Source organism: Suricata suricatta, chromosome 2 (genome assembly GCF_006229205.1).
Source record: "Suricata suricatta isolate VVHF042 chromosome 2, meerkat_22Aug2017_6uvM2_HiC, whole genome shotgun sequence".
Classification (NCBI taxonomy): Eukaryota; Metazoa; Chordata; class Mammalia; order Carnivora; family Herpestidae; genus Suricata; species Suricata suricatta.
The window spans coordinates 160,591,694-160,612,922 of NC_043701.1; the positions used below are offsets into that span (position 1 = coordinate 160,591,694).

General features: G+C 55.8%; 3 protein-coding genes across 7 annotated transcripts in view; 1 reads left to right on the top strand and 2 right to left on the bottom strand.

The window, feature by feature from the left end:
* Positions 1–8,835, bottom strand: part of PSD (pleckstrin and Sec7 domain containing) — a 14,929-nt gene extending 6,094 nt beyond the window's left edge. Inside the window, exons 1-10 of the mRNA XM_029932459.1 lie at positions 8,705–8,835; positions 6,711–7,447; positions 6,329–6,431; positions 5,480–5,840; positions 4,317–4,757; positions 2,899–3,093; positions 2,654–2,734; positions 2,332–2,444; positions 1,730–1,788; positions 1,534–1,623 (exon numbers count right to left, since the gene is read on the bottom strand). Of these exons, the coding sequence (XP_029788319.1) occupies positions 1,534–1,623; positions 1,730–1,788; positions 2,332–2,444; positions 2,654–2,734; positions 2,899–3,093; positions 4,317–4,757; positions 5,480–5,840; positions 6,329–6,431; positions 6,711–7,364 (2,097 nt within the window). The 5' untranslated portion in view covers positions 7,365–7,447; positions 8,705–8,835. The remainder of the gene's footprint in view (positions 1–1,533; positions 1,624–1,729; positions 1,789–2,331; positions 2,445–2,653; positions 2,735–2,898; positions 3,094–4,316; positions 4,758–5,479; positions 5,841–6,328; positions 6,432–6,710; positions 7,448–8,704) is intronic.
* On the top strand, positions 3,856–13,193 carry FBXL15 (F-box and leucine rich repeat protein 15). 4 transcript variants are annotated; one of them, XM_029932467.1, is made up of 5 exons: positions 3,856–3,872; positions 11,077–11,207; positions 11,380–11,533; positions 11,855–12,360; positions 12,857–13,193. In XM_029932467.1, the coding sequence occupies exons 2-5, from the start codon at positions 11,155–11,157 to the stop codon at positions 13,044–13,046; spliced, it is 903 nt and encodes a 300-aa protein (XP_029788327.1). In that variant the 5' UTR covers positions 3,856–3,872; positions 11,077–11,154; the 3' UTR covers positions 13,047–13,193. The 4 variants fall into 4 exon arrangements, with proteins under 4 accessions (XP_029788327.1, XP_029788324.1, XP_029788326.1 ...); XM_029932464.1 differs by lacking the exon at positions 3,856–3,872 and adding an exon at positions 9,754–9,822 and having other exon boundaries at positions 10,928–11,207; XM_029932466.1 differs by lacking the exon at positions 3,856–3,872 and adding an exon at positions 9,766–9,822.
* Positions 13,194–13,305: 112 nt separating this feature from the next.
* On the bottom strand, positions 13,306–20,907 carry CUEDC2 (CUE domain containing 2). Of its 2 annotated transcripts, none has more exons than XM_029916647.1 (9): positions 20,777–20,907; positions 15,204–15,287; positions 14,707–14,850; positions 14,553–14,614; positions 14,334–14,464; positions 14,069–14,248; positions 13,871–13,932; positions 13,729–13,789; positions 13,306–13,644 (listed from the first exon to the last, which is right to left on the bottom strand). In XM_029916647.1, exons 2-9 carry the CDS (start codon positions 15,275–15,277, stop codon positions 13,498–13,500), a joined length of 861 nt encoding a protein of 286 aa, XP_029772507.1. In that variant the 5' UTR covers positions 15,278–15,287; positions 20,777–20,907; the 3' UTR covers positions 13,306–13,497. The 2 variants fall into 2 exon arrangements, with proteins under 2 accessions (XP_029772507.1, XP_029772497.1); XM_029916637.1 differs by having other exon boundaries at positions 15,204–15,290.
* Between the last annotated feature and the right edge of the window lie 322 nt (positions 20,908–21,229).

A 21,229-nucleotide genomic window follows, 5' to 3' on the forward strand; every position in this document is an offset into this window, starting at 1 on the left:
GAGGGCTGGGGGCGGGGACGGCGCAAAATGGAGGCGTCCCACCGCGCAGGGGCCCCGCGGCGCAGCGCGCAGCCACGGGGGCGGGGCCTCGGGGGCCAGCCCCGGCAAGCACCAGAGGGTGGGCGGCTCTGGGGATGCTGAGGATGGCGCCGGGAGTCCCTAGGCCTGCTGCTGCAAAGGCGGGCTGACATTGTAGGATTTGCAGCTCCCTCCTGGCTGGTCAGGGTTGGGGGACCAGGGGCGGGAGGGGCTGTACAGGTAGGAACTCGTCCTCTCGCACCCCCACCCCCACCCGCCTCGCCAGGAGAGGCCACGCAATAGGGGCGGCGCAGGACCGAGGCAGCCCTGGAATCGTACCAGCCTCATCCAACTCGTCCAACCCAAGACAGCTCAGATGCTCGAAGCTATACCCCCACTCATGTGCACGAACCCCAATTTACAGATACACACCCCAATAACCACATGCACCAATTCACACTCACCCCAACTCACAGACACTACAAATGCAGATGCACACCTCAAAATTTCGTCTTTAAATCAGAAACAACCCCAGGTCATGGATACATGTCATAAATCAGCCAGCCAATTTGTAGATGTACACCCTAATACACAGAAACATCCAATCTACACCCCAACTCAGACACACTCTCTAGATCGTAAACACAAACATACCCAGATTTACCAACACCCTAAAGCATATATACGTATATACAACTCAAACACATACCCCAACTCTTTGACACCCCAAACTTACAATGGACACCCCCAAATAAATTCCAAAACTCAGAAGCCCAACACACCCCAAGCTCACAGACATGCCCAAGGACACTCCTGTACAGTCATATGTATGTGATGACCCAGAGCCCCTTTGCCCACCATAGGAGTTCCAAATAGGTCCAGGCATCTCTGGGTAAAAACGACTGGAATAAGGAAATGAGTGAACCCAAGGGACTTGGACGCCCTCTCCTCCCCCCATGCATACTAGCCCTTGTGTAACTAACCCCTCAAGTGCTGGCGCCTGGGCGCAGGGCCTGGCAACAAGGGAGTCAGCTTGGAGGTAACTGGATTCAAGACCTTGGAAAAGCCTTTGTCCCTCTTGGCCCCCTCTACCTTCGGGTCCCTGCAGTGCAACAGTACCAGAAGTGCCTTTGTGGTCATACACCCTGGGGCAGGGGGTGGAGGAGGAGGGAAGCAGTGCGCCTGCCCGTCCTAGGACACCTCCGGTCCTCAGTGAACACTGGAGGAGGGGCACCGAAGTAAGCAAATGCACTGTCCAAGGCCGACGGATCACAGGATTTCGAGAGCTGTCTCCCCTCCCCCGCTGAGCGGCCTAGACTGCACGCGAGTGCGCATGTTCCGGGGTAGCCTGCGTGTTAGGGTTGGGGGAGGGGGCGGTCCCCAAGCTGAGTCACGGGAGCCTAGGCTCCAGCAGCAGGAGTTTCCAACCTCCAGCTGCCCGACTGGTCCCCAATCTCTACCTCCCAGCAACCTGTACCCTACCCCGCCCCCTTCGCCCCCTCCCCCCGCCCCCACCTTGAGCAGCTCCCTGGGGAAGTCTCCTCCTTCATTGAGGCCCTCCAGATTTCCGATGAAATCTCCGCAGGTCATGCGCTTCCCAATGTTCTAAAGGAGGGCACAGAGGCCTGTGAGGGGGACCTTGGGCTCCCAGGCCTTTAAGTCTCAAGGCAGTCTGTTTTTGTGGGCTCCCTCCCGCCAGCCTGTCACTCACGTGGCCGTGGAGATCAGTGTTGAGTAGCATGAGGGCGCAGGTCAGCGTGTGCGCACCGTCTAGGGGAAAGTTGACATTCCTCCTCAGCCACCTCCCAGGGACTCTTCCCACAGCTGTCTTCCCCAGCCTTGCAGTTCAGCCCCAGCCCCTTCTGGCCCACAATCACACTTTTGTAAGTCCTGAATCCCATAGCAAACCCCTCCAGCCAAAGACCTCACTCTTCCAGCAGATCCCTAAAAGAGACATCTTCGCCAACACTTAACCGCTTCTGTGAGTATGCACTACACAAAAGCCAGTGGGCCCCTCACAGTTTCGCAGACCAGTGCAGCCAAACAGAATCCACACTCAAGCCAAGCAAGCACTGTCTTGCACATATATGTGAACAATGGCATGCAAACATATCTAACACCTGGCTTTTCACAACACACACTAGAACCTAGCAATGCTTGCCCACATGCCCAGTTCCACATCCACATAGCCACGTGCCTGCAAGCCTGTGCGTGCATTCACTCCTGCATACACACTCATGCTCCTATGTGCACACACTGTGCTCAACTGCCTCAGTGACCAGCTGGAAAAGCCCTGACCCCTGGCTTCCTCACCCTCTGAGGACAGGGCTCCTGGATTGCACTGGAAGTATCTCTGGGAGAAGTGGGCCAGCACACGCTCCCGTTCCTGGGTCTCACCCATTAAGGCCAGCTCCTTCAGAAACACCCTGGGGAGGGGGAAAGAGGGAGCATGTCACCACTACCCAGGGTCCCCTAACCAGGCAGCCCCACCTTTTAGCCATGCCTTGCCAGCCTGGGAAGGATGACATTGGGGCAGCCTAGGGCAGGAGGCACAGGTGCTCAGAGAAGGCACAACTGAGGTGCTGCAAAGCAGGCCTGGAGAGGGGGGCCTGCCTTCAAAGGGCTTAACACCCACCTGAGAGCTTGGTCCAAAGTCATGCCCGTGAAGACAAAGAACTTGAGGTACTCGCCAGCCACAAGTTTGCTGAAGTCATTGCTATAGTCAGGGCAGATAGACAGGTGGAGTCTCAAGGGAAAGGGTCAAGGGGCCAGATGGGGTTACTGAGAGACCTGGGGGCATTAGATAGAGGGGGAGTGGAAGTGCTGCCCACCGGACTCCTCCTATCTCCCCCCATTATCAATCCCAGCCAGTGGCTTTACTTCTTGCCCAGGTGCCGGGCCACATCAGCCTTTCTGAAGCCATCGAGTCGGTATAGCCTCTTAGCTAGGCGCTGCGCAGCCTCCAGGTCTGCTTTCTGCCCATTGGACAAGGTGTCTGTGCTTCCCAGGGCCAGCCGCTCTGTGCTGTCCAGCTCTGAGTCCGAGTCAGACACCAGCTGGCTCAGCGGTGGTTCACTGCCAGGGTAGAACACCAGCTCAGAGACGGGGCAGTCTCCCTGGGGCCATCCAGATCCTTCCTCAGCCTCCAAACCCGGAAGACAGGGAGGGGGGGATTGGGACACAGGGAAGGAATTTGTCTTTTCTCCAGAGAAGGACACTGTACGGGTTCCCTCCATCAGCCAATTCCATCCTTACCATCTCTCTGCAGAAGTCCTGCATCAAATTTAACCAACATCCATCTTTCTGAGATGGGAATTTTTACTGCTTCCCCAAAGCCCTTAGGTCTTAGGTTTGCTCTTAGGCATAGTTTCCCCATCATCACACTGGCCTTAGTCAGAACATAGTCCTCTATCTCTGAGAATATGAGTAACAGTAGGATAGAAAGGCTGCTAGAGAGGAAGAGTGGAGGGTCAAACAATGATTTGAGGGCAGCAGGGACACCTTCCCACTCCTATGTCTTTCTTCTTCTGGCCTTTTAGGGAGAGGAGCCTCCTCCTTAGTCCTTTTCTTCTACCCACAAAGAAGCAGGCTCTGGGGTAGAGGGGATTGGAGGTCAGAGTACACGCCATTCATCCCCTGTCTCCTCCCCTTCCCTTCCCGCCATCCTAGCTGCTCTACTCTCTACTAGCAAAGCCACCTGTCACCCCAGAGACAGAGGCCGGAAACTCCTGGTTGCTAGGCAACCCTGTCTCCCTGGCCACCCCCTCCTGTTGCCATGGCTTCCATGACTGAGAGGGTAGCTGGCAGCCGGAGAGCAGAAAGGTTAAACTGGTGACAGGACTTCCTGGAGAAGGGTGAGAAGCTCCTTACTAAAGACGGGAGACAACATGGGAGGGAGGCAGTGAGTGAGGCTGGTGGTTGCATCTTTGGGAGAAGCCTCCAGGCTGGGTAGCAATAAGGTCACAAGAATTTTAAGCAGGTTAAAGGCTCTGCCTGTGGAAGGAAGGGCCTTTCTGGAAAGAAAGGAAGGTGTTCTCTGGGGACCCTTCAATCCTGAATCACTTTAAGTCACTGGATCTAGGACCAAAGGGGTCCCTTGGGGATGGGCTCCCCCTCATAGCCGAAGGAAGTAGTCTTCCAAATGGAAAAACAAACATCGGTATCCCCTAACCACTCTATCAGGGGTCAGGAATATAAACTATATCTTTGCACTCAGGCTCTTTCCCTCAAAGCCGCTGTTCCTGGGGCTCTGCAGTGGGGAGGGGTTTCAAGTCTGAGGAACCAAAGAAATCACTCACCTGCCCAGAGGTGCTGCTCCCAGCCCAAAGCTGTCCTCTGAGTGGCAGGGACTAGGGGGTTCCTTCCCTGGGGCCTGCTTGGTTCCAGCCTCTGCCTCCGCTTCCTCCCTTCTCTGTGTCCAAGGCCCATCAGCAGCAGAGCTGGTACCAGAATCTGGCTCAAGAGGTGCAAGTGGGGCAGGAGCGGGTGGGTCAGGCCGGGGGGCAGGGGGTTGGGGAGGCAGCTCAAAGGTGAAGAAGGGGCTCTGGGTTGGGCCAGGTGAGGCCAGGGCCTCCAGGGAGGCAAGGCTGGTGTAGGAGGTGCCCTTGGCCCGGTGTGACTCCAAGATGGCTTCAAACACACAACTGAATGAATCAGGCCCATCAGCCGAGGGGCTGGTCCCAGGTAGAAAGGGCACAGGTGACTTGAGAGGCCCAGGGTGAGGCATCCGGGTGCCTGGTCTGCAGGAGAAGGGAGAGTTTCTGATCAGGGGCCCAGAGGGCAGTTCTTAGGTAGTAGCATTTCACTGAATTTGTAGAGGGAATTATCATCTCCTTCTCATTGGTCCCCAGCCCTCTAAGGAGTCTGGGTAGGGAGTCCCCACCACAGGTTCACCAAGCTATTCAGTGACCCTGAGGCACCCCAGGCTCACCCATCCCCAACACCCAATCCCTCTCCTCTCTTCCTCCCTGCTAATCTCCCTCTCTCCTCCTTCTCCCTGATCCTCTCCCCTCCTGCCATCCTGTTTCTATTTCTGGCAATATCTTAGGAGAAGATGAGGCTCCAGGGCTGCGGTGGGGTGTGAGACGGAGAGGAAAGCCCCCACACTCCCCACTCTCCTGCCAGGAGCCAGGATCTGGATTGATGCTCCTGTGGCCCCGGGCTGGATTCTGGACCCTGGCCTCTCACTCTACCTCCCATTCTTCACTAGAACCCCTTTCCTCCTCTGTCCTGACTGCTCCCTGCTCTATGGGCTCTTGCCAACACTCCCCACATCCTCAGCATTCTGCCAGACCTCGGGCCTCTGTCCAGTCTCCTGCTGCATTGCCCTGTCAGCACCATTAGCTTGGTCCTGACCCTCCCAGTCCAGCCCCCATCTCTATTCCAGCCCCTATGACCCCAGCTCTGCCTCTAGGCCAGCTCAAAGGGGCAAGCCACTGTCCTCTCCCACTCCCATACTCACCGGGCCCCCTCTGAGGCCTCAAACACCTCGTCGTCCACATCCTCTTCCCCACATGCCTCATCTTCATCCTCATCGCCACTGCCCAGGCTGGGACAAGGGCCAAGGCATGGGCTGGGACGTGGAGCAGGTGCACGGGCAGTGCCAGGTGGGCCCTCAGAGCTGGGCTGACTCTCGATGGCCGAGTCAGCCTCTTCCCGCTCAGCCAGCACCTCATCGATGTCAGTCTCGCGGTAGCACCTCAGGGGCACTGTGTCCAGGTCCGTCTCGGAGTACTTGGCTGCTCGCCCCACAGCCACCCCAGAGCCCTGCCCTGAGCCCAGCCCAGGTGGAGATGGGGGGGCTTGCTCTGGGGGCTTAGCACCTGCAGTATGCATAGGCATCCCAGTCAGGAGATTATCCTGGTCAGCTCCCTGTCCTGATTCTGTTCTAGGAAGGAGCTCTTCCCCGCTACCTCATATTGGCAGGAAGTTCCTTCACTGTCTAGCCACCATTCCTCCTGCTGTGAACTCAGCTTGTTCCTCATGCCAGCGGAGTTCATTTCAAATCAAGTTCTTATCAAATAATTTTGAGGGGCCTGTGGGAGACCAGCTTCTTTTCTGCTCCACAGAATGACCCTTGATATCCTCTCATCCTCTCTCTCCACCTAGCTCCCTCTAGTTGCCCAACCCAGCTGTGATCCTCCAACCCTCCATCATAACACAGATGGAAAGTTTGAGGCCTGGAGAAGCATTAGCCAACTAATGAGCCCAAAAAGGATTGGGGGAGGTTTAAGGGAAGGCCCCCTACCATGCCTCACCTGCTGGGGAGAATGCCCTGCCCTATTCCCCTCGCCTCAGTCCAGGAGCTTACCTGAGCTTGGGGGATCCAGGGAGCCATAGAAGAATTCCCATTTGGCTCGAGCAATTCTCTGGGCATGAGAGGAGACTTCCCGGGGGGAGGACCAGGTGTCCCCCTAAGCCAAGAAGGGAGAGATAGACACAGCCATCCAGAGATAAAGCCACACATACAAAGACACAAGAACATGGGACAGAAACACAGAAAGAAAAATGCACAGGGACAGATATAGAGGTGCAAGACACAGGAACAAACACAGAGGGCAAGAAAGAGACAGATTTAGGACAGATCGAAGAATTCGGAGTGAAGAGCTGACAGACCCAGGACTGCAAGGGGCCATGCCTTACCCCTTTGCTGGGGCTCTGGGGTTCTAGGGAGCCCAAGGGAGGTCGCATACCTGGTTCAGGAGTCCAGTGTCAGCAGGTCCTGGGAATAGCTTGGCCAGGTGCTCAGAGGGTCCCCCCAGCCCATTGGGGAGAGAGGAGTAAAGGCCATCTGCTCCAACCTGAGGTTGGGCTGGTGGCCCATGTATAAGGCCCTGGCTACCAGGCAGAGCTGAGCCTCCTCTGGCTGGGAGTGGATCTGATGTGGATGCCTCTAGCCGCAACTTCCGGTTGGAGCCAGGCCCAAGGGCTGGGGTGGGCCTGGGAGGAGAGACCCCACCCAAGTCCCAGCTCCGACTCAAGCCTCCAGGAGCAGGCAGCCCATTTACTGGCCTCACGCTGGCCTTCTCCACAAAGCGGAATATGACCACAGAGCTCCGGGCCCCTGGTGGGGGCTGCCCAGTGGGTGAAGAGGGGGACCAGGGTGGAGGAGCAATACGGGGTGAGGGGGGACCACGCAGGGGTGTACAGGGAGCTGTTACACGTCCCAGTTCCCGGCCTCGGGGACCCGGCCCTGCCACCCGCCGTAGCAGGGAGCCTGTGCTGCCATACATGCTGGCCGGGGGGCTTTGTGGCACTGGGCCTTCGGGGAGCCAGCGGCGTGGGCATCGTGGTGGGGAGATGGCACAGTCACCCTCAGAGCAGAAGCGCATGGCACCTTGGGCCATGCTGGGGCCGGGGGTCAGGCTGGGGGGGCAGGGATGGCAAGGCCAGGTGGGGAGTGAGGGGGCAGCATGCTCTTCAGACAGGCCTGCAAGAGAGGAAGGGAAGCCAGGAGTAAGCTGCAGGGGAGGTGGATGGGCAGGAGAGCAGAGATAGGGAGGGGAAAGCTGGATAGGCCATCTGAGTGCCAGGGGCCTAGCCCACCCTGGAAATACAGTAGCATCATTGATCCCACCCCTGGAAGTGATCAGGCCTCCTATTTGGGCTACTTCCATGGAGGCCTGGGGAAAAAAGAATTATACCCCTAAAAGGCCCCTGACTCCTCTCCTTCTGTCTGGGGGCCCTGAGCATCACCCTGGGAAAAGAAGTTATTTCAGAAGTTGAGTAAGTTCAGAATCCCTGTGGCATTTTGGAGGTATTTCTGATGGGGGGTTGGGGAAGGCTGGTACCCACACTCTGGGCCAGGAATATCAGCCAATCGTAACCATCATACAGCCATGGGTCCCCCAGAGTGTCTCTTATGGCAGCCCCTTAGTTAGTGAAAGAGAACCCAGGCCTCCTAGAAGGAAAGGCAGGAAGATGGGGGGCAGTGTTCTATAGGGACCGTGAGGACTACTAAAGGTGTAGGGTGAAGGGGAGGAGAAAGGCCTGAACTGAGGCCCCTACTCCTGATATATACATGCTGAATGGGAAGGGGACATTCTTTTTCTCCATCCAGGTACACACACTCACATACATACACACACACGCATACACACACACCAGGAGACAAATAATACCAGCACACAGTTAAACACATTCATAGGCAACACTCTCCAGCGAACACAGACCCAGGCACACACGTTGCTCAAGGACACACCCTCATACACTCTCACAGTCATAACAAATATTCATGTAATGTAAAGGCACATGCTTATTTTACACACACACTGTCATCAAACAAGAACACACAAAGAGATACCCAAATATACACACAGGGCCTCATTCTCCAATGCACACAGACACAGGCATATCAGACACTCACAGAAACCTACTGGCCACAGTTACACACAAATACAGATGTATGCTCACACACATACTTAAGCAGGTACACACACCCTCTCCCCCAACCCCGACCAGTCACCTATCTCTGGGTGGGAAGACTGCACCAGACCCCTCTCACTCCTTCCTCTCAAGGGAATGACAGATCTTGTCCAGCCCTTAAACTGGTAAAGGGGCCTCTGGTGGTAATGCAGGGTAGGGGCAGAGGTCAGGAGCAGCAACCCTGCCAGGCAGGTCTCTGAAGCTCAGGGGGCGCCCAGGACATTCCCAGTGCAGCTCCGACTGGAGCTGCCTCAGTACTCACCGCTGCTCGCCTGGAGCTGGGGCCGAGGAAAGGCAGAGAAGAGGCTGGGCCCAGCTCAGCTGTGAAGGCAGCGCGGCTCCCGCTTGCTCCCGCTTGCTCCAGGCCCGCCTGCCTCTCAGTCCCTCCCCCTCCCCCCTACGCGCGGCTCCGGCAGAGCTAATCCCCCCCACCCCCCCACCCTCTCCCGGGGCCGTAAGCCCCGGAGGCTGATCCCCCTTCTCGACGCTAGGTCCCCACTGGGCTCTCCCGCCAACCTGAGACCCGCCCCTGACGAGGGGGAGGATATATGGAACGCCCGGTACAGTTCGCAAGATCTTCACGGGCCCCACCCCAATCTTGTCCCCGTCCCTTTCCTCCACCGCCCCCTGAGCCACACACCGGACCCAGCTGCACACGCGTGTCCCGCTCCAGACCCCACGCGTGTCCCTAGGAGGTTGCCACATGACCTGTTACATGCCACACGCGCTCCCGCCCCCACGAGCACGCGGCCGTGCCAAGCACACCGTATGGGTGTAGACCGGACCCGCCCCCTAAATCCAGGAGACCGTCAATTTATGGAAAAGAGATCTAGGAAACACTGCCTCAAACCCTAAGGGGTTCGGCGTCTCGGACCCAGGAGACCCAACCCTTGACCACTCGCTCAGGATGAGCAAAAGGGATATTAGTCAGACTTCAGAAAGAACTTCCTTGCTGCCTGAGTTAGGTGTCCTGCGCATATGGGGGTAAAAGGTTAGACAGGATGACTCCTGGAGTGGAGGAAGTGAGGAACAGGCAACCCTTGTGCCCTTGGCCAAGGTAGAAAGGGGCCCAGCTATTTTAAGAAAGCTCCGCCAGAGTTCCTATGGCAACTGCTCTCCTTGGGAACCCCATGGCAGACAGGTGGTGACCTCGGAAGGAAGAAAGGGTCTGTTCGGGCGGTCAAGGGGCGCGAGGACGTGCGAGGCGGGGGCGCGCGGGGCTCACCGCGGGGAGGGGCGGCGCGGGCTCCGCGTGGTGCTGAAGGGGACAGCGCCAGATTTGTCGCACTGCGCAGGCGCAGAGGCGCGAACAAAGCTGGGAGGAGGAGGAGGCGCGCGGCCCGAGGTGGTGCGCGCCTACAAGGCTCTATCTTAGTACAGGTCGGTCCTCCCATCTACCCCCTCCCCAAGCAGGCCGAGGAAGAGGAAACAAGTCCCTCACCCAAGCTAACTCTTTTTGGTCCTTCCCCGCTGCTTGCTTCTCCCTTCTTGCTGCGTCGGGGTGGAGGGTGGGGTGGAAGGGGGGAGTGTGTAAGGGATTCTGGGAAAACTAGAATGCCTGAATTCTCTATCGGACTCGCTTGACCCTGGACAAGGCGCGTCCTCTCCAGGGCCTCGGTTCCATCTTAAAATGGAGTAACAGCACAGACCTGCTCACCTTGCAGAAGTGCCCGACCCTGATGAAATAATGGGTGGGAGGCAGTTTTCGTTACGCAGAAGGTGAAACGGTTGCACGGAGAGCACAACCCTTCTGGGGGGCAGCTCTCGGCGACAGAAGTAGCCCTCAGCGTCCTTCATACCCTCCCTACCAATGGATGATGGAGAAAGCACTACTCCGGAGGTTTCCCGGAGCGGACCCTGGAACCAGGAATTGTGGACGCTGTGAGAGGGCGGCCCAGAGTCTGAGCCTAGAGTTTTGGGGTATCACTGCCCCAAGGCGGGCCCAGTCCCAAATCCCATAACTTAATGCCCAGGTCAGCCCAGAAGCGGTACTCTTGGTGAGCCGATCTGTGCCCTCATTGTTCTCAGGACTCTATACCTCCTGGGGAAAAGAAAGGGACCCAGCTGGGAATAGTTCTTTTTAGCGCCCCCTACGTCTCTCCCCTCAAGATGCAAATCTTTTCCAAATCGTCTGGGAGTGGAAGGGGCTGGACAGCTCTGTACATCACAACTAACCAGGAATGAGATGTTTGGGCAATTTTGTTTCATGAAGGAAGAAAAAGTCTAGCTTCGCCCATTCAATTCATTCAACAAATTACTGGGCACCTGCTACGCACGAGGCTGTAAAAGCCTGGATAGTTTTCCCCATTTTTCAAAGTCGATAAGCACGACCCGAGGGCAGAGAGTAGGCCCAGAACCTCAGTCTTGGCCCCGCCCCTTCTGCGTTTGGCTTTGCATGCTCCTCCCATCACCACTTCATTCAGGGGCGGCCACTGGCCCAAGACGAAAAAAGAGCCAGTCTCTGCAGCACCATCTCATTCTCCAGCTTCAGGACTCAAGCCCTGTAGCCGAGAAGGCGAGGTCTGATGTTTCCCCACCGGTCAGCTCCGCCCTCAGTTTCGAGATCCATCCGGAACGCTTTCAGATAGGATCCTCTGTGAGACCGCACTCGATTGAATCGGTCTGTCTCTACAGCCCAAGGAGGTGGGTTCGCTGAGGCCGCTCCAAGGCCAAAGCGAGAGGACATTACTGCGCACGCGCAATAGGCAGCCGATGGAGCCACCGATGGAGCCGTCCGGAGGGGAGCAAGAGCCCGGAGCCGTCAGGTACCGAGCACCGGAGGGGCCGAGAGAGGGAAGAAGGACCTGGGGGAAAGGAGCTGAACTGGGTCGGGTTTGGGGGTCGCTCTTAGGAGCCGGGGCGCAGAAGCATAACAGAGACGGACTCGTAGGTAACAGCGGCCCGGGGACGACACCGCCAACGCCCCTTTACCCGCAGGCTCCTGGACCTGCCTTGGGAAGACGTGCTGCTCCCACACGTCCTGAGCCGAGTGCCGCTGCGCCAGCTGCTCCGGCTGCAACGCGTCAGCCGGGCCTTCCGGGCGCTAGTGCAGCTGCACCTGGCTGGCCTGCGCCGCTTCGACGCCGCTCAGGTGAGCCGGGGGACAGAGCCCCGCCCCCTCCTGGGTACCGCCCCCTCCCCGCCTCTAGCCCAGCCCCCAGCCCAAAGGTCTACCCTTCCGGACCCTCTGGGCATCCAGGAATGCCCGGGAAGTGATCCACCTTTCGGGAGGTACTCTTAAAGGACGAGTACCGGGTATCAACTCAGAGGGCACGTGGGGTCTCTCCTGGGAGGTCAGGGGGCAAACTCCGAAGGCGGGTTGCTGCCAGGAAATAACTCTTCAGGGGCGGAAAGGCCCCGCCCGCCCCGCCCCGGAGACCAGCTGAAAGTCGAGTTGCCTCCCTGCCCGCAGGTGGGTCCGCAGATCCCGCGGGCCGCACTAGCCTGGCTGCTGCGGGACGCTGAGGGGCTGCAGGAGCTGGCACTGGCACCGTGTCACGAATGGCTGTCGGATGAGGATCTGGTGCCGGTGCTGACGCGGAATCCGCAGCTGCGGAGCGTGGCGCTAGCCGGCTGCGGGCAACTGAGCCGTCGCGCGCTGGGGGCGCTGGCGGAGGGCTGCCCCCGCCTGCAGCGCCTTTCCCTTGCGCACTGTGACTGGGTAGACGGTCTGGCGCTGCGCGGCCTCGCCGACCGCTGTCCGGCCCTTGAGGAGCTAGACCTCACCGCCTGCCGTCAGCTCAAGGATGAGGCCATCGTATACCTGGCGCAGAGGCGAGGCGCAGGCCTTCGCAGCCTCTCGCTGGCAGTCAACGCCAATGTGGGGGACGCCGCCGTCCAGGAGTTGGCTCGGAACTGCCCGGAACTTGAGCACCTAGATCTAACCGGCTGCCTCCGCGTCGGAAGCGACGGTGTCAGGTGCCTGGGTCTGGGATCGGTGGGATGGGAAGAGGGCAATCACCCACTCTGGGCCTTTGGGTTAGGGGCGGGCTGCAGCTGTCAAAAGGCAGAACTGTAGTTTCTGGATTTTTCTGCTACCACGACACCCCCATTCAGACCTGGAAAGACCTCTAGGATTGCCTAGGCCAGAGAACCCATAGTTTAAAAAACTTTTTGGAACCAGTATGTACGCATGAGCAGATGCCACATACAGTAAGCTCTCTCTGGCTTCTCTTCAACAAGAGGAAAGCCTTGAAATCCTGGGCGGAGCTGAGGAGCAGGTTGCCCCTTTAAGAGATAGGAGGAAGTCCCGGGTTCACTGGAGACATTGGTGTACGACCCCATTCAGGTCCCCTCCCTCGTTTATGGAGGGAAAAAGTATGCTCTAAGTTTGACGGAGGCAGGGGCTTTGCTGGCTCCCCCACCGTGGGCGTGGCAGCCTCTGGCCCCCAGCCTCACCCGGCTCCTCCTCCAGGACTTTGGCCGAGTACTGCCCGGCGTTGCGCTCGCTGCGGGTGAGGCACTGCCACCATGTGGCCGAGCCCAGCCTGAGCCGCTTGCGGAAGCGCGGCGTGGACATCGACGTGGAGCCGCCGCTGCATCAGGCCCTGGTGCTCCTGCAGGACATGGCTGGCTTTGCACCTTTTGTCAACCTGCAGGTCTGACCTGCCTGCCGATGGGTCACAGCTGGACTGTGTGGCAGGGGCCTGACTATGAACTGTAGGGAAAACTGGACTGTGGAGGCCTATGGTTAGAGGCAGATGCCCTGCCCCACCCTGGAGCTTCAAATAAAGAGCTTTTTACCCCCTCTTGCCTGGCGCTGCTAGCGTGTTGGGAGACAAGGGATCTGAAGTTGGGAGAGGTCAGACACACACAGTACCCCAGCACCCCAGCTCTGAGGCAGAAATGACCAGAATGCACTCATATCTTCCTGGGGCCACCTTTACTGTGCCCGTGGGCAGCTCCAAGAGAAGGTCAACACTGTGGGGCAACGAAGTAGAGAGCAGGGTAGAGAAGGGGGACAGTAGTTCGGGCGGGCCCTGTGTAGGGGTGTAGGGCTCCTGCATCCCTCTGGGATCTGAGCCTAGAAGGCTCCGGCAGAGTCTGGCGAATGCCTCAGTGGAAGCGGTACTTTCTGGCTGGCTTAAGGTTGATGTATGTGGCCTTCATCTCCTCGGCTTCGGGATTCCGCACATCTTTGAATCGCTCCCCTTTGGTGCTTACTACCTGGTTATCGATGTATCGGATTAGCTTCTTGGGGGCCTGTGAGGCAATTGGGCAGTGAGGAGCAGAAGCCAGGAGATGGTCCCACCCACTCCATGCCTCTAGCAGCCATAACCGTCTCACCTCCCTGGGAGCCATGGGCCGGTGAATCTTCTGATCCTCTGCGCTATCCACCATCATGTACCTGCCAAAAACTGGCTGGGTGAAGCTCCTGCCACCCTGGGATGACCCTCTAAGGGCCTAGCCCAGCCCAGCCCAGACTCACTTCTGTAGGATGAATGACTTCAGTTCATCCTTTTGGGGGCCTCTGAGGCGCCTGGGCAGGTCCTGCAGAGAAGGGAAGCTCAGTCTAAACCCTAGGACACCAGCAGAAGCAGGGATAGGCTAGGGGTGGGGGCTTAATGCTAAGGTGGAATGTAGCTGCGGCTACCTGGGTTGAGGGGGGTTGTCTAGCAGAGGATACCTGGTTGGGGCCATCCCAGGCTGGAGGCCCCTCGTCCTTCCCCTCTACCAGCATCTGCACAGCTTCTTCCAAGTCTCCCCGAGCTTTGGCCAGCACCCACTGGGCCTGCTCCACCGAACAGGTAGGGAACACCTCCAAGAGTACGTCCACCCCCGGCAGCAGCTCCTCAGCACTGGCTGCCTGTGGGCATAGATGTTGACGAGAGGCAGTACTTCCTTCTTTCCTGCCCCCTGACTCCCTTACCAGTCCCCTCATCTACCAGTACCTCTTCCTGGGGGTCTCCAGCAGCAGTAGGAGAAGCCCTAGTGTCTTCTTTGAGCTTTTCAGGCCGCTGCAGGGGCTCTGAGGAGATGGGCATCTGACCTTGGACCTCAGAGCTCTGTGGCTGCAGGTTCTCTTAAAGAAGCAGAGAGAGCATCAGGTTTGCCAGGGCTTTGGGGCATGGGGGTTACGAGTTACCCAAGTGCCCAGTCCCCAAGCTTACCTTTGTTCCTGGCACCACTCAACTGCCCTGAGAGCTTCTGCATCATGTCCCCTACTGTGCCCCTGAAAAGACAGGAGGGCGGTAAGAGGACAACTCTGCCCACCTCCACAATCAGCCAACCCTCCACCCCCTCTTCACCTCAGCCAGATCCCACCTTGGAATGTGGGCAAAGCCAGGCACATAGGCCTCCATCATCTCAGTGAAGGCCTCCATATCGAAGTTCTCCTCTGACGGCCCTGAGGGGCCCAGGTCCTCCAGGACCCCAAGCACGTAGGAGAAGATGACCTCATCCAAGCCGCTGCAGGAAGGGGACAGGACAAGTCCTAGGTAGGACACCAGATACCTCCAGCACCCCCACCTAGCCTGAGACTCGAGCCCTCAGCTTCCCAGGATCCGTGAGCCAGACTTCAAGTCTTGAAGCCAGAAAGTATCCCATCCCCCCACAGAGCTTTGGTTTTCCATCTGTCCAAAAAGGTGACAGGGACAGGTTAAGATATAGGGCCACACCACCAGCAAGTCATAATCAGCCCTCCCCCACCTCAGGAATAGAGCTGAGTGCTTCCCATCCCAATCTTCCCACTGGGCCCAGAGCACTGCCCAGCAGCTCCAACCCGGACCCTAGCATGATCCTCCCAGGAAAGCTGCTTCTACCTGAGGTCAGCCTCTGGGAGGTGCGTCTGGACAAAGGCAAGGAGGGCTGCACTGACAATCCTCTCCAGCTCCATGTTCTCTCTTCTTCTGAAGGGACAGAAGATGTAGGTTTGTCAGGCCCTCTTCTGCCTGCTCCTACCCACTAGGCCCAGGGGTGGCCAGCTCCTCCCCCCTGCCCTGCTGTGGAAACCATTTGTTGTCCATAGCTTCCAGCTCTCCAGCCCGCCCCCGCACCCTCAGGCAGAGCCACAACCCCCTCCCTGCCCATCTCTCTACCTCCTTCAGCCTGAGACAGGATTGGGCACTGTCTCAGGAGAAGGCCTCCCAAGTGGTTTCCCTCACCCCCTGACCTCTCCCCATCTCACCACCTCATTCCGCAACAGCAGACACAGACCCTCTGGCAAGAAGCCAAGGTGTTGGGGTCACATGCCTCCTGGCTGAGGAATCCCATCATTGAGAGGGCTACTTGGCCCTCAGATCTAACCACAAGGGGCCCATTGTCTAGCCCCCCAAGGAGGAGGCCTCAGGACCAAGCACAGCCTCCCCCCACCCAGAATCGGCCACCCACCCTCTGCACAAAGGGGCTTTTCTGGCTATATGGCTCTGATAGAAGGGGAAGTCTTTCAGGAATTCTCTCTTCCTGCACAAAAGGCTAGCTACAAAGGCCTCTCCATTTTCCTTCCCAAAGCCCATAAAACCCAACAAGGTTTGGCCTTTGCCTGCCTCTCCAACCTCACCACTCACTCCACTCCTGCCCCACCAGCCTCCTTGCTGGTCCTCGAACTTGCCCAGTTTCTTCCTACCTGTCTCCTTCATATATCCATCCTCTCGCTTCCTCTGGGGCTCTGGTCAAATGTTAACCTCTGAAACAGACCTCCCCTGACTAACCTACCAAAAATAGGTATTCCTCCTACTTCCTAATCCCTTACCCTGCTTTATTTTCTATGTGTCATTTACTACAGCTTTATGTTATTTTATGTTTGCCAGTTGTCTGACCTCCCTCATAGAATGTAATAATCTCCAAGGTACAGGGGGACTTTGTCTTATTCACTGATGTAACCCTAGCACTTAGTAGGTGCTCAGTAAATACATACTGACTGAGTTCATTTACACCTACATGCTTTTGACTCCCAAAAATCCATCTGTGGGAGTCAGGAACACATAGATGGTAATGAACGGCTCTAGACCCACAGGTCCAACTGTCAGCTCATCAACCCACTCTGAAGCCTCAGAGGTATCTCAAATTCCATCTACCCCACACTCAACAATATTTTCATGATTAGTGTACATCCCCCATCCTACTTCATTGGCTGACCCAACCATTCACTCACTCAGCCACCAAACCTGAAACTTGGGAATTACCCTTGATTTCACCCCCTCTCAACACCTGCTACACTCAGCCGATCACCAATCCTGTCAATTCTATTCCCTTGTTAGTCTCTTTTCTATCCATTCTCCACAGTTCATCTGGCTTCTGTTACAACAACTCTACCAAAATTTCTCAGTCTAAGGCCATGAGTTACTTTTTCAGCTTTGGTCTATTCAGGTTGAACCCTACAAGCTTGCCAATAAAGCCTGTTTTTGATCAACAGAAAGAAGTGAAGGGAAGGAAGGAAGGAAGGAAGGGAGGAAGGAAGGAAAGTAAGGAAGGAAGGAAAGGCAATTTCTTATGGTTTCACTTAACATTTGCTTTATGAAGCAGTATCAATGTTAGTTTCTGAGGCATCACACTCTCCTGCTTCTCTTCTACCTCTCTGGCCCTTTCATCCCAAGCTCCCTTCTCTGTCCCCCTCTCTTCTGCTGGCAGGAAAGCTCAGGCTCAAAGCTGCTCTGCACCTCTCACTCTGCACCCCCTCTCCGCCTGGAAGACATTGTCTGAGCCACATCTTTATGAACCAATTCTATGTCACCAATCCTCAAATGCCAGTCTCTTAGCCCAGTTCCCTCCTCGGAGCTACACATTTGCATATCTACCTCTCTGACACCTCCGTGTGAGTGACTTAATGTGTTCCAAACTGACATTCTCCCACGTCCTTTGCTCCTCCAATTCTGTCATCAGTAAATGCATGTCCATGTATCTACCTAGCTGCTCCTGTCACAAGTCTGGGAACTATCCTTCGAACCATCCTACCCCTTACCTTCCCGTATCCAGTTACCAAGGCCTGACCATCATCTCAACATATGTGCTTCTACATCCCTCCTCCCATCCTGTTCCACCTTTTGCCTTCACTGCCAGAGCTTCCTAACACTTCCCACACTACTGTCTTTTCCTCAAGAACCTATTTTTGTTTAAGTTTATTTATTTTGAGAGCGAGCAAGAGCATGTATGCATGTGCAAGCGGGGAAGAGGCAGAAAGTGGGAGAGAATCCCAAGCAGTCTCTGTGCTGTTAGCACAGTACTCAACACAGGCCTCTATCTCACAAACTGTGATATCACGACCTGAGCTAAAATCAAGAGTCACATGCTTAAATGACTAAAAATGACTAAGCCACCCAAGAGCCTCCCCCCAACCAAGAACCTATTTTTTTTTTTTAGAGAGAAAGTGTGTGAGTGGGGGACAGAGAGAGAGAGAAGAGAGAGAAGCAGGGCTCACCCAAAGCATGGCTTGAACTCACAAACTGTGAGATCATGACCTGAGCTGAAGTCAGATGCTTAACCTACTGAGCCACCCAGGTGCCCCCAAGAACCTATTCTTTACAAAGATCACAGTTGTGTTATCTGTTAAAATAAAAAAGTCATGTTTTTCCTGCTTAATATCTATCAGCAACTTCCTAATTCCCTTCTTTTTATTTATTTATTTTTGGGAGAGAGAGAAAGCACAAGCAAGAAAGAGGCAGAGAGAGAAGGAGAGAGAGAATCCCAATCAGGCACCATCGGTGCAGAGCCCACTGCGAGGCTTGGAGCTTAACCAGTGGATCCGTAACCAACTGAGCCAGCCTCCACTTCCCTTCTGATTAACCCAGATTCTTTTTGTGGCCTCAGTTCAGGACCTTAACCCTGCCTGCAGTCTCTCTAAGCCTCACCAGGCACTACACCCTCCCCAGATCATTCCCATCCTCCTTGTGTTTCTTTCAGTTTGCCAACATTCAACCTCTTTCATGGCAAGAGCCTTTCCACAAACTGCTTCTTCTGCCTGGGCAACCTTCCGTCTCCACCCCTTCACTTGTCCACCACCTCCTCACCTATTGGGTGTCAGTTTAAAATTTCCTGCCTCAAGGGATGCTGCCCCTGACCCTCTAGAACTGCTTTGGTCCCTCCCTCTTACACCCTCACTGCGGACTACACTTTTCCTTATTTAGCAGAACTTTTCATAGGTATCATTAAATCATTATCAGGGCAATGTTTAATGTTTCTTCCAGTCATTTCATGAGGGCAGGGACTACACTCCTGGCTTACTAGTCAGTGTATACTGAGTATCCCATGAAGTAGGACACCCAATAAACAGTTACTCCCTGCTTTACAGATGAAGGAACTAAAGCTCAGTGAGTTTAATGATTTGCCCAACATCACTTGGCTGGACTGTGGTACTTCAGATTTAAATCCAGGTCACCTAGCTGAGTGTATATTCCAGGAGATGAGAGGATATGAAAACTTCCAAGTGGGTTTAGACAGAGCTTCAATCTGTGATCACAGTTCCTGGGTCCCCTGTGTTGCTGTGACGGCACAGGGGTCACTTTGGATAGCAGAACTGAGAAGCTCTAGGCTACCAGGAGGAATGTCTGACTCTTACTCTAGACTCTAGCCTGGGCCCTAGCGAGGAGCAGAACCACTCACGCCAGGGGGACCAGATCCCATTATGTAGTTCCCCCAAGGCGTCAGCCCCCTACAGAGCCCTACATCCACCCTGGGGTCCCTCAAGTCCTGGCTGCTGTCAATTGCCTGGCAATCTCTGCAGGGACAAAGGCTGCTGCCAGAAAGTCTAGTTTCTAGGGGAGAAGGGATTTGTGTGATCCCAAGGAGTTGTTATTGGAAACTCCTCACTGTGTCCCAAAAGAAAGTCTTCCTCACCTAAGCTTTTGCTCCAGCTTATCTCCTAAGGCAACACCTCCCTTCTCCTCTTCCGAGGATGCCCAAACTTTACCCAGCCTTCAAAGCTTGCTCCTTTCTTTCACCCTTCTCCATCCCCCAAGCTTTCCTCAGCATTGCTTTTCTGCCCAGAAGTTTCTCCTAATAGTTCTCCTCTAGTCTCTGAGCTGGGGAAGCCTAAGCAGCCGGGCTTCTCCCAGGTAAGAAAGAACATGAGTTCCATGAGACTTTTCAAATTCTGGATATAGTCCGCAGATCTCCATTATTTCCTGGGCGCTTCAAATCAGGGCTCACTGGTTTATTAGCATCCATGAAATGCGATCATCATCTTGTCATGAGTCCTGTTTAAACACCCCTGATGACTGATGACGGTAATAATAGTTAGCATTTCCTGAATGCTCACACTGTGCCAGGGATTGTTTTATGCATTTTACATGTATTAACTTACCTAATCATCACAATAACCCTAAAATATAGATACTAATATTATTATACTATCCCATTTTACCCACAAGGAAATGGAGACACTGAGAGGCTAAGTAACTTGCCCAAGGTTACACAGTAAGTTAATGGCACATTTACACCCAAGGAGTCTAGCCCCAGAACCCTTCCTGTTGACACTATGCTGCACCACCTCTCACGAAGCAAATGATGTGGCCCCAGCCCACGTTCTGATCCTCCTGTCCTGCCTAGCTTGTCCTCAAGCCTACCTCAGAATCTTTGCTCACGCCATTTTCCCCACTCAGAATGCCTTCTTTCCCTCTGCCTCTCATTCTGCGGGACTCACTTCCTCTCTGTAGCCAACCCTGACTGCCCCATCCTCACTGTCCCTGGCTGGCCAGTGAGAGTGCCCTCAGGACCAGGCCTAAGCCTGGACTCTCCAGATGCTCAGTACAGACCCTCTGGACCAATTTAAGTGAGAATGGGGGAAGGAGCTCCATGCTGTTCCCTTGAGGTGGGGCAGTGCTCAAGGTGGAGGGAGGGCAGGAGGCCATGTGGGAGGAGTCCTAGGAACCAGTGTGGGCACTCAGAGGGTCTAGCATGGAGGTCTTCACTGCCTTCCCTGCCACTATGAAGCCCAGCTCTTAGAGCCCTAGTCCCATAGTGCAGGTTCCAGAGGACATTATTGTCCTCTGACCCCCAAATGAAGTCTTAGAGGCACCAAGGACACTGAGGGCTACAAGGGATTCCGGCATCTAAAGTCAGATGGGCACACAAACGGGGATGGCGGGGTGTACAGGAAGTGGAACCGCAATGACGGCCCACCCCTGAAGCAGGAGCTTCCTAAACAAGCTAGCGGGATACCCCTAAAGGTCCAGAATAGTGGGCCCAAGGACACCGGAAAGCGGTTGCAGCCCTGATGACACAAGACTAGGGAGGCCTGAGTAAGCTGGGATGTGCCTTGATACAGGCCATGGCAAGAATCAGAGATGGGGGCCGACGGGCCCCAGGGAGTACCGTGGGGGAACACACAAGACGGGCACCCTGGGTCAGCGTTCTCCGCGACTCTCCTAGCCTTTAGGCCAGGGGCCGGAGGGGAAATCACCTGCTCCGTCGGACGCCGCCGGCGACTTGTCCCGCGCGGTACAGCTCTCATCCCCCAGCCCCACCAACGAGATCAAAGGCGGGGCCCAGAGCGGTTCCCTTCCAGAAGCGCATCGGTAGCCATTTTTGAGAAGGGCAAATGCCCATAACAGGGCGGGGCTTCTGCTCCTATTTTCATTTGTCTCAGGGTTTTGGACAGGCTCCCGCGGCGGCCATTTTTGTTGAGGGTTGGGACGAATGAGGTGTGGAGGTCCCGCCAGTGGGTGGAGTCGCAGTGACTGACGGTATCCCCGCCTAGTTTGTCAACTGCCAAAGACGAAGAACTTTTCGACCCCACCCAGTGCCTTCCCGTCCACCTTCCTTGCCCCCAAATCTATCCCCTCAAATCCTATAGCTTTTCCCCTCCCCTTATCTCTACCGTTCTTCCATAGGCCTGGCTCCCTGGTTGTATCTG

Coding starts and splice junctions, on each gene's coding strand:
- CUEDC2 (XM_029916647.1), bottom strand. CDS start 15,277: ATGGAGCTGGAGAGGATTGTCAGTGCAGCCCTCCTTGCCTTTGTCCAG. Junction 14,249..14,333: donor CTGGAGACCCCCAGGAAGAG/GTACTGGTAGAT, acceptor CTATGCCCACAG/GCAGCCAGTGCTGAGGAGCT. Junction 13,645..13,728: donor GGCCCATGGCTCCCAGGGAG/GTGAGACGGTTA, acceptor ATTGCCTCACAG/GCCCCCAAGAAGCTAATCCG.
- FBXL15 (XM_029932467.1), top strand. CDS start 11,155: ATGGAGCCACCGATGGAGCCGTCCGGAGGGGAGCAAGAGCCCGGAGCC. Junction 11,534..11,854: donor GCCGCTTCGACGCCGCTCAG/GTGAGCCGGGGG, acceptor CCCTGCCCGCAG/GTGGGTCCGCAGATCCCGCG. Junction 12,361..12,856: donor GTCGGAAGCGACGGTGTCAG/GTGCCTGGGTCT, acceptor CTCCTCCTCCAG/GACTTTGGCCGAGTACTGCC.